This window comes from Ctenopharyngodon idella, chromosome 6 (assembly GCF_019924925.1).
Source record: "Ctenopharyngodon idella isolate HZGC_01 chromosome 6, HZGC01, whole genome shotgun sequence".
NCBI classification, from domain to species: domain Eukaryota; kingdom Metazoa; phylum Chordata; class Actinopteri; order Cypriniformes; family Xenocyprididae; genus Ctenopharyngodon; species Ctenopharyngodon idella.
The window spans coordinates 6,715,647-6,726,725 of NC_067225.1; the positions used below are offsets into that span (position 1 = coordinate 6,715,647).

The window sequence follows — 11,079 nt, forward strand, 5'->3', positions numbered from 1 at the left end:
AGGATGAGAAGTTTTCACCTGTTTTATTGTGTTTCCAGGCAGAAATCTTAAGTCTCATCATTTAGAAATGTGAAAGATTTAAGTTTACATTCATGTCCACATTAAAAACAGTATACTAGTGCAGGACCTGTGTGTGTTATCTTCGAAAGAACATCGGCTAGGTATTCGATACAATATTATCATATGGTCGAGCAAGTTCTTCTTAAATCAGATATTTATCCACTGTACAGGCTCATATAATATGTAAGGTGTAAGTGATATGTTATGATTGCTGTAGAGCTGCACGTACGGAGAAAGTGATACTGTTTATATATAAACAACATTCAGCAATGTTAGAAATACTTGCAGAAAAAGAAACAAAGCAAGTGAAACTGCTATATTCTGTTGTTTTAGCATTATTTATATATTATTATTAAAAAATAATATTGTTATTAAAATTTTGAAATAGCATTTATTTTTATATTTTCAGTTTTCATTTTAGTTTTAGTTCATGTAGTTTTTTATTTATTTCCAATTAGTAATTTTAGTGCTTCAACTTAAACTTGTTTCATTTCTGATTTTCGTTCAGTTTAAATTTATCTTCTAATATTTATATTTTATTTCATCTCTATTTCAATTAACAAAAAGTTTTATTTTTAATTAATAATGATAAGGATAATGATAAGACCCCTAGAGCTCCCTATACATGCATTGCACCGAAGAAGAGGAGAAATGGATAAAAAAAAAAAAAAAAAAAAAAACGTGTTTTGTTTAAGACATCTTTAAAATATTTTATTGTCTTCTTGCATTGCTTTATTACATCAGTTCCACAAAACAGAAAATGAAATTGACAAAGTACAAACTGTTGTTCCACATTTCACAGTTCATTTTAATTCATGGGTAATGTGCTCTCTATAAAGCTCTCTATAAATATATGATCTACTTTTCTCAATGAATGAATGAACCACCAATAAATAATCATTTGCATTTTACATTTTTGCACAAAAAAAAAATCCAGGCAGCATGTCATTAACAATTTTCATTTCATTTTACAAAAATGCATGCATTTAAATCCATGATCTGGAAAGTTCCTTGAGATTTGTATTTATGCTGTGTTTATTTGTAGGGGCGCAATTGTTATGAGCTAATAAAGGAAAAATTATCTAGAGAATTATCTAGATCCTTTTAGAAGTGGAACTTCGACGCTTTGTCTTGGTGTTGACGCTATGGGTGATGCCATCAGCATGACCGGTGTCTGAAGCATGTGTGCATACATGCCAATATTCATTGGCAGACGGCAGTCCGTGATGTCAAACGCAGAGGCGTCTGAGTTACACGTCATCACATCATTTCTTTTTTCTTCTTTTGTCTTTAGGAGCCTTTTATAGCGCATGTTGGGAAGATGAAATTATGTCACAGAAAGGGCTTTAGAAAGTACATGCCTCTGTGTCTTCGATTTATGACACCTGAGAACACCCACAATCTTTGTGTTGTCTACTTGGGAGCGCAGCACTCACGTTCAACCCTTGAGGAGGTTGGATGCATTCACTGTGACAAGTTCACAGTGAATACCTCAGCTCTTGCTTGGCCCTATGCTCGAGGGATGAGGGGCAAGCATCTGCATACTGCAGGTCGGTCTGGTAGCTGCTGAGGCAGCACTGCGGATCTGATTGTGGAGCTCGCAGGTCGAGCCAGGGGGAATTTGAGAAAGGGGCTCATCAAGCGTTTTCTGATTGTCCTTCCTCCATGAGCCCTTTATTTCTTCTGGGTCTTCACACTGAGGTGGAGAGATCCTGGAAGAAGCCATATTCAGCTCACATCTTTCCATTCCCACATTCGAATTATGCGAATGTGGAGGGTTTATGCAAGCAAGGATATGTGAAGATGCTAGCTAGCAATCTCTCGCAGAGTGAGACATTGTCTTTGAAAGTTCAGGGTCAGGCTGGTTTTGCAGGCATATCAGGCTGGCCTGCTGAGAGATTTGGATCAGGGGCAGGAATTGTCTCCTGAAGCGGTCACCGAATTGCACCGCACCACAGACCTCTGTGCCATAAAACAGATGGCCGCAGCTATCAGTCGTACAATGGTGGCTATGGTGGTTACAGAGAGGCATCTTTGGTTGAACCTCTCAGACGTCAATGATAGGGAGAAAACCTTCCTTCTTGATGTTCCGATTTCACTCTCTGGACTCTTTGGCACATCTGTTGAGACGGTTGTGGGGAATTTCAGAGAGGTGAAGTCGCAGTCAGGCGGTGTTCAGGAGATATATCCCGCGCCAATCCAATTCACCTCCCTCAACCTCCAATCCTGTCAAAGGATAACTGGAGACAGGGTCAGAAGGCAAGCATGGCCACTTGTGCCCCCCCTCCAAGGAGTAGGGGGCAGAGGAGGTGTGATGCCAGGAGGAGGCACAACCTCAGGGAGGTGATTGACAAAAAGTGGTCAGAAAAACAAGACCTCTGAAAAAAAAAAAAAAAACATCACCCCCAACCCAAGGGTGCTAAGGCACAATAGGTTGTTAGGCGCTTTCATCAGGCTCAGAAGCTGGACTGATGATATAACATGGCATGTCATGACTACCATCTGATATGGTCCAGAATGATGCTTGATGTGATATCCTGAAAGTACCTTTCTCCTCTAGAGCTAATTTATAAGAATGAGGATGAGGATGTAGATACACGATTACATCCTATTCTCTCTTCCTTATTCTCCCCCAAATTAGGGTTTAAAGTAGAATTGTACACTCTCCTGTGGCTGGTTGCTTGGTAGGTAGGAGTTATGTTGGACAGTAAGCAAGGTGTATCATGCTTTTATTTCCACCCTCTCCAATTGTTAATTGGAGTTTTAAGTAGGGCTAAATGCACCTTCAAGACAGATACCTCCTTATGGTTGAGGCAGGGCAAATGGAATTATGGTAGGCAGTCTGCGCTCTAGGCAAAATGCGCTCCCCTTAGGATGGGTTGCTTTCTAGGCCTCACCTACTATAGTGTGGAGTTTGAATTAGCTACCTATAGCAGGTCTTGGAAGTACCTTTACTCAAGTCAGTGTATGAGCTTGGTAAAGGAGATTTGAAGTATGTCGCATATGCATCCCATTCTCTTCTTTGCCGCTGTCCCCAATAATAATTGGGGTATAAATAGAACCTGAGTTCCCCTGCAACATCCCTGGGGTATAGAGCCTGGTTAATTTGATTTATTGGGTAAATGGTTAAGCGTCACTTTCTTTCATTTGGCTCCCTCCCTGATGATTTTCTGCATTAGGGATTCGTTTTTCCCCTGGGATGGGTGTCAATACTAAAGGTGTTAGCTGGGACAGAGTAGAGATGGACTGCATCTTAGAAAAACGAGTAGTGGTTCACTCCTCGTCTGGGGCCTTTCTCAGTATTTCAGTCTGATTGTACTAATTACTGAGGTTTCCAGGACCTCACATGCTCCCTTTGGTAGATTGCTCCCTTAAAGGCATACCAGAGAGGCTATGTTGTGTATTCCCCTGCAGCTCTGCTTGGGGCTCTCTCCTGTCCCACAGAAACAGGGAGTAAGGTGCCCTAGCGTTTGTGCGCCCTGGCTTAAGGGATTGGTGCCACTATTCAAGTCACATAGGATGCGTCTTTTGGGTTGACGCACTCTTGACTCCGGCCTAGGCCCGTAGATTGTTGGTATTGGTTCCCCATAGCGTCAACACCAAGATGTAGCATCGAAGTTCCACTTCGAAAGGGAACGTCTCTGATTTTGTATGCATCCCGGTTCCCTGAGAAGAGGATGGAGATGCTGTGTTTCATTGCCATGCCTCAGATTTGCCAGCGTGTCTCCTTCAGGCACAAAAAATTGATGATGTGTAAATTAGGTGCCCTTTTATAAGCAGGAGCACTCCGTCTGCCAATGAATACTGACATGAACACATGCTTCAGACACGAGTCACGCTAATGTCATTCCCCATAGCGTCAACACCAAGATGCAGAGTCACATTCCCCTTCTCAGGAAACCAACCTGAGACATTTTAACTGGTTAGAAGTCATTTCCAATGTGTTTTTCAGATCCAATAATCCAAGCTCAATGTTTCAGAGGTAAGAGTTCTTGATGAAAAGATGTGTTGTGGCTCCAGTTGGAGAGGACACTTTCTTGCTGTTTAAATTTGATCTGCTGATCATTGAGGACCGTGAGGAGTTCACTGATCGTGACACTTCTGATCTGACAAAGCCTCTTGATTTATCAGAGTGTTTCGATCTTGAGGGACGTGCAGCTCTGGAGGTACGTGTGTTCTTTGATGGAGCATTTGACATAGCTGATGTTTCAGATTTTGAGGAGAGCTCAGATATTGCTGATATGTTGGATTTTGTGGAGAGTTCAGATATGATGGAAATATTTGCTTGAGAGGAACGCAAGGCATTGCTCTCCGCAACAGGAACGCTGAGAGCTGGCACACTGAGGAGAAACATTTTATGAAGTATATATATTAAATGAATAGTTCACCCCAAAAATGTTTATGTCATCTTCCCATAGCTCTTTTTCATTCAATGACAATAAGCCATACCAAACCACCATTAACCAACAATTAAAAGAAGTCCATATGACTTACACACTATGTGAAATTGGCGTTTTCATGAATAAATCATGATTCAGCTTTCATACAAAAAGGTATTCTAAATGTACGAAAAACTTAGGCATTGTTTGCTTGCTGTCTGTATAGAGCGTCATATGTTTGCTGAGAGCGAAAGTCTACCAAGTATAGGGTGTGCAAAAAGCCCTTATATGGAGTTGGTTTGAGGCAAGTTTTATGCAGATGACTGTCCTCGGGAATGTGGTTGCTCATTTAGAATACTCCAAAAATCTTTTTGTAAAAACAAAAAAAAATACAGGTCATTATTAACAGAAAATCTGCCCTGTATTTTTTTTCAGACGTGAGAACCAGTGACAAAAATGATGGTGTGAGGCACAATTTTTAAGTTTTAAGATGAATGCGACTGAGATATGAGAACAAAATCGGTCCGTTCATCACATTAATGTATTTTATAGCTTGGAATATAACACACAAGTCGTATGGACTACTTTTACTATACTTTTATGGTGTTGTTTTGTGTTCTTGGATCTTGGGCTTATTGATTGGGAAAGAGCTGCATGAAGATTCTTCAAAATTGTCTTCTTGTGTTCCATGAAAAAAAAAAAAAAAAAACTTTTTCAGTGCCAGTGTAAAAGTGCAAACTATATTTAGCTACTTTTAACTAACATAGAAAACTTTAAATTGACACACATTGAAAGCCCTTATTTGGTGTCACAATTTATAGTTTTCTATGTTCTCTAAAAGTAGCTAAATATAGATAGTTTGCACTTTACACTGGCATTGCTAAAAAATATATAGTTTTTTTTTTTTTTTTCATTTGCATTATTCTGAAGTTGAACACTTACCTGCTGTATGTCTGAGACCAGATCTTGCAGACTGAAACTAGGAAGAAAATCCCTCCAGTTAACTGAAAAGCACATCCTGACCATCCAAGGAACAATGGAGTTCCCAAGTCAAATCTGAAATATTACCACATTTAAATAAACAAAATATACTACAAATGCAGTAAATTAAATATTGAAAAGATTGTTTTATTTGCACAATTGATTCTAATTCAATCTATTCTGTGTGCACTTGGATGGGTGAAATGCAGAGCACAAATTCCAAGTACACTGTAAACCCTAACGCTCAAAATTATTAATTGGTTTGAGTAGGACAAACTTAAATTAAACAAATTAGTTCAGTCAAATTAACGTTTATGACTATTTAGCACTCTCTTTTTCTTTCAAGTTCACAGAACTGATATATTTGAAGTAAACTGAACTGTTTCATCGTTTTAAATTTTATGAACTTATTTCTTTTAATTTAACGGAAGCTGGGCTGGGATCTCTATTTCTCAGCATGCTTTGCCCATGGCACTCAAAAGGGAGAGTAAATGCTAAAATTAAGTGTTATATAATGTCTTTGTGCAAGATTAATGTTAAGTGGGAGATTTAGTAGTGATTAATGTTTTGTTATGCTAATTTAGAAGAGTTTCTGTTAATGTGGGTTTTTTGGAGAATTATCATCATGGTGACAAGTGGCGCATGCGGCTTGGTTTGAGAGCAGGTATGTTAAAGGGTTAGTTCACCCAAAATTGATAATAATGTCATTTATTACTCACCCTCATGCCGTTCCACACCCTGTAAGACCTTCGTTCATCTTCGGAACACAAATTAAGATATTTTTGTTGAAATTCGATGACTCAGTGAGGCCTCCATAGCCAGCAATGACATTTCCTCTCTCAAGATCCATTAATGTACTAAAAACATATTTAAATCAGTTCATGTGAGTACAGTGGTTCAATATTAATATTATAAAGCGACGAGAATATTTTTGGTGCACCAAAAAAACAAAATAACGACTTATATAGTGATGGCCGATTTCAAAACACTGCTTCAGGAAGCTTCGGAGCGTAATGAATCAACGTATCGAATCATGATTCGGATCGCATGTCAAACCGCCAAACTGCTGAAATCACGTGACTTTGGCGCTCCGAACCGCTGATTTGACACGCTGATTCATAACGCTCCGAAGCTTCATGAAGCAGTGTTTTGAAATCGGCCATCACTATATAAGTCGTTATTTTTTTGGCACACCAAAAATATTCTCGTCGCTTTATAATATTAATATTGAACCACTGTACTCACATGAACTGATTTAAATATGTTTTTAGTACCTTTATGGATCTTGAGAGAGGAAATGTCATTGCTCCCTATGTAGGCCTCACGGAGCCATCGGATTTCAACAAAAATATCTCAATTTGTGTTCCGAAGATGAATGAAGGTCTTACGGGTGTGGAACACATGAGGGTGAGTAATAAATGACAGAATTTTCATTTTTGGGTGAACTAACCCTTTAAATGCTTTATATTGCTGCACTCATTCAGCAAGTGCTACACAATGCTATTGTTAACATGTTAGCAAATTAGCAAGATAGCATTTTCTGAATTAGCTTGTTATAGCTAGCTATGTTTACACTAATAAAAATGTTCACATCGAGGTTACATGAAAATTTTAAGTTAAATGTATGAATTAGTGTACTCAAATATTTCAATTTAAGAACAATTAAAATGTATTTGTACAAAATAAAAGTCTGCCAGTTCTGCTTACTTAAACTTTGAATTTTTTAACTTAAAAATTATGAGGCAATTCCCTCAATTTTTTTTGAGTTTTGCCAACTTACTTGGGTTTACAGTGTATAGGACACTGTACTTGCCCACACATCACGTCACTTTCATTTTTTTTTTTTTTTTTACTGATTGATTTTGATTTGTGATATAAAAAAAAAAAAACATCCTAAGAACACAAGGATAGATAGAACAGGATCAGGTGCTTCATATACTTACTCTAATCCATCAAATCTGGAGCTGAAATTCTCTGCAGAAACATGTTGAGCGTAAACTGCATAACCAGAGGCAGACAGCATACCTTAGAAAACAGACTCAGTAAAACACAGGTGTAAACCTAATTTACAATATTTCTTCTGTATTTTATGAAGAAATTTACCGCTTGTTACATGACAGATGCCTCCTGTGAAAACGGATCGGTTCTTCTCTTTGTCTTTTCCTCCGATGTAAGTGCATTCCATCCCTACAAGACTCAGGATAAAGCCCAGCATTCCGACAGCCATCCCAGACATCAGCAGAGCCCTCACGATCTGAATGTAACCTGAACATTCAAGATCCAAAGAACTTATTATAATTCTATCTATCTATCTATCTATCTATCTATCTATCTATCTGTCTGTCTGTCTTGTCTATCTGGGGGATATTTTATATTTGTTTTCAATGACCCTAAGTTTGATTAAACCATCAAAATATAAGGAAAATGTTCTATATTTTTAAATAGGATTAACATTACCAAAACACTAAACTTGGTTAAGATTTTTACCTGACAAAAATTATTTGGCAAAAAAAAGGCAAACTAAAGTTACAGGTTTTATTTTATGTGCAAAAAAATGCATAGAAAAACAAAAAAAAAGCTCACAGGAAAAAGCATACATTGATTACAGCATAATCAATTAATAATATTCCATTGGTTCTCTCTTGTTTTTGCATGTGTTCAAAATTATGACTGCCTGGCCAAAAACGATGTCTGCACAATTTGGCATTTTTCATTGTGTTATCACAAATAAAACAATTGACTCCACGCACAACTACACAATATTCTTGCAAAATCACAATACTCAAGGCCGGACATAACTTTTGGCCACTACTGTATCAATCTACCTGAGAGTTTTGGGGTGGTTTCTTTTCTCATTATAACAATTAAAAGCATTGTACATGTAGATTTAAAGACTTTAATAATGTCCATACCTTCCACAGACCACAGCACAGGGAAGTCGTAGCAGTTGGATGTGGAAGCGGAGTCCGTGAAGCAGGCCCTCCACAGACTGGACCAGTACCAGCCCACTGACATAATAGAGCTCCCACCTTGCCCTCCGATAGAGGAGATCTTCCAGCCTTCCATGGCCATGGTGCAGGAGACAAAGATCCAGCCCAGTACCGCTAACAGGAAGCCCCAGATCTGCATAGCACGAATCTTCATCTTTGCTCTGGTTCACACTCAGTTTACTCCACTTCCAATCTGATCGAGCCTACCTCACACTTTGTAGCCTTTCTTTGTTCTCAAACCTTTGTCACTTCCAGCATCTCTTTGCCTGTCATTTGCAATATTGTGTCAGTTCGTGATACATTAAACTGTTTTCTCCTAAGGATCTCTTAGACTGCTCTAGCAGGTCAGTAAATTCACTTCTTTTTTTGTGCTGATGTGAATGTTTGACTCTCCATGTTCCCAGGGTCATGTTTTTAAGTTTATGGGGGACAGAGAGAACGCTTACCTCGGTTTTCAGCTCATATTTCATAAATATGAGGACACATGCAGGCAAGTTAGTTTAAACTCCTTATTCATCATTATCTTAATTTATTTTTAACAAACACAGCACCCTTGTGAAAAAAAGTACACTTTAGCTCACTTTTTTTTTTTAAAAAGTATACTTTAAAATAATATACTTTCAAAAGAAGATACTTACGTAAGTGTGAACTGAATGTAATGTTTGTGGACGCTTAATTGCATGTTAATTGCAATTAAAACAAAATGTATTATAGTTTAAATTCATATTAAATGCAATTAGCAGAACTTTAGAGTGTTTTGACCCACTTAAGGACTGTACATCTTTATATGTAATTTTATAATTACTTCTATTGTCTTCTATTCTGAAATATTGCTAAAGTGTAATGTTGAATACTGACAAGCAATTATGGTAAACTAAATTACATGTTAATATAATTTCTGTTGACACTTGTATTTATATATATTTGTAATTAAAAAAATTTTTTTTAAGTTTTTAATCTTGAATAACACACTTCAGTTAAAATTATAATCAAGTACTTTACTAGTGCTTTAGTCAACACATCAAAATAAGTGCATCTTTAAAGCGCCTCAAAAGATTATTAAAAGTTAAAACAATGATTTAAAATTTAGCCTACTTAAAGTAAACTTTTAATTTGAAATTAAGTGCACGTAATTAAGTGTATTTACAGGGATAGTTCACCCAAAAATGAACATTCTTTCATTTACTCAACATCATTTACTCACCCTCAAAGTTGTTCCAAACCTGTATGAGTTTTTTCTTCTTTTGAACACTGAGTAAATGATAGAATTTTCATTTTTGGGTGAACTATCCCTTTAACTGTGTTAAAAAACAAAATGTACTTTTTTTTTTTAAGTACACTTAAAGCTACAGTCCGTAACTTTTTTTGGTTAAAAATGATCCAAAATCAATTTTTGAGCAAGTACATAACCAGCCAGTGTTCAAAACTATCTCCTTACCTTAGCCCAATTCACAACGGTAAGCTTGTAATAAAGTTTTCTAATAAGAGCGCTACTGGTAGGTTTCCGCGTTAAATTCAAGCATCCAGCCGTTTGTCTTTGCGTCATTACGTCACATCTGTTTACATAAAGAAGGAGTCCCAGCTAGGTTATTTTTTTATTTCCAAAAATATTAAATCATATACAAAAGATACAAATATTTCACAAATAATGCTTTAAAGAATTCCATAGCATCATGAAACATTAATAACATTTTTAACATTATATATGATGAACATTAAGGATAACATTCATATCAAAGGTATTAGAGAAAAAAAAAATTGCTAGTAGGCTATATGGCATGTGAGGATGCTGCAATGACCGGTCATTTTTTGCCTTATACAGCAGCTGAAATAATTAAACTTATCATTTTGATGGCGGATTGTATGGTATGACAAATTAACGTTAGAGATTAGACTGCATAACTGAAATCTACAGGTAATGCTAATACACACTAAATACATGTAGTCACGCAATGCTGATGTTGTTAACATTAACAATTTGAGAACAAAGTATAACAGTAATAATAATTTGCATGGCTTAATGTGAAATGAGCTAAGCGATCCACACATTCTCCTCAAAACATTAGATTCGTCCCCGCTGAGGAGTTGTGCCGATGCACAACCAACGTAAAGATGATAATTCCGCAAATAACTCCAATTGCTGGTTTCAAACAGAGATGACGACAAAGAGGCGAAACTTACGGACTGCAGCTTTAAAGGGTTAATTTACCCAAAAATGAAAATTCAGTCATTAATTACTCACCCTCATGTCGTTTCACACCAGTAAGACCTTCGTTCATCTTCGGAACACAAATTACGATATTTTTGATAAAATCCGATGGCTCAGTGAGGCCTGCATTGACAGCAAGATCATTTTCTTTTTCAATGCCCAGAAAGCTACTAAAGACATTTAAAACAGTTCATGTGACTACACTGGTTCAACCTTAATGTTATGAAGCGATGAGAATACTTTTTGTGCGCCAAAAAAACAAAATAAGGACTTTATTCAACAATAGTGATGGTCAATTTTAAAACACTGCTTAATGAAGCTTCGAAGCTTTACGAATCTTTTGTTTCGAATCAGTGAAAATACAGTTTTTTTTAAAAATATACTACACTACAAGTGCACATTCAATACAATTAAGTGCACTTCTTTTTCACAAAGGGGTGTGTACGTTAGATGATTTGTT

The 11,079-nt window shown here is 36.9% G+C and overlaps 1 protein-coding gene across 1 annotated transcript; it reads right to left on the reverse strand.

Moving 5' to 3' along the window:
* Positions 1-468: 468 nt before the first annotated feature.
* On the reverse strand, positions 469-8,673 carry cldn10e (claudin 10e). Its single transcript, XM_051897231.1, has 5 exons — positions 8,333-8,673; positions 7,524-7,685; positions 7,364-7,445; positions 5,382-5,495; positions 469-4,400 (listed from the first exon to the last, which is right to left on the reverse strand). The coding sequence occupies exons 1-5, from the start codon at positions 8,562-8,564 to the stop codon at positions 4,037-4,039; spliced, it is 954 nt and encodes a 317-aa protein (XP_051753191.1). The 5' UTR covers positions 8,565-8,673; the 3' UTR covers positions 469-4,036.
* Between the last annotated feature and the right edge of the window lie 2,406 nt (positions 8,674-11,079).

Excerpts from the sequence above, each read along its gene's own strand:
- cldn10e (XM_051897231.1), bottom strand. The coding sequence starts at position 8,564 with ATGAAGATTCGTGCTATGCAGATCTGGGGCTTCCTGTTAGCGGTACTG. Across the intron at positions 7,446-7,523 it reads CATCTGTCATGTAACAAGCG|GTATGCTGTCTGCCTCTGGT; the intron begins GTAAATTTCTTC and ends CTGTTTTCTAAG. Across the intron at positions 4,401-5,381 it reads TGGTCTCAGACATACAGCAG|TGTGCCAGCTCTCAGCGTTC; the intron begins GTAAGTGTTCAA and ends GTTTCTCCTCAG.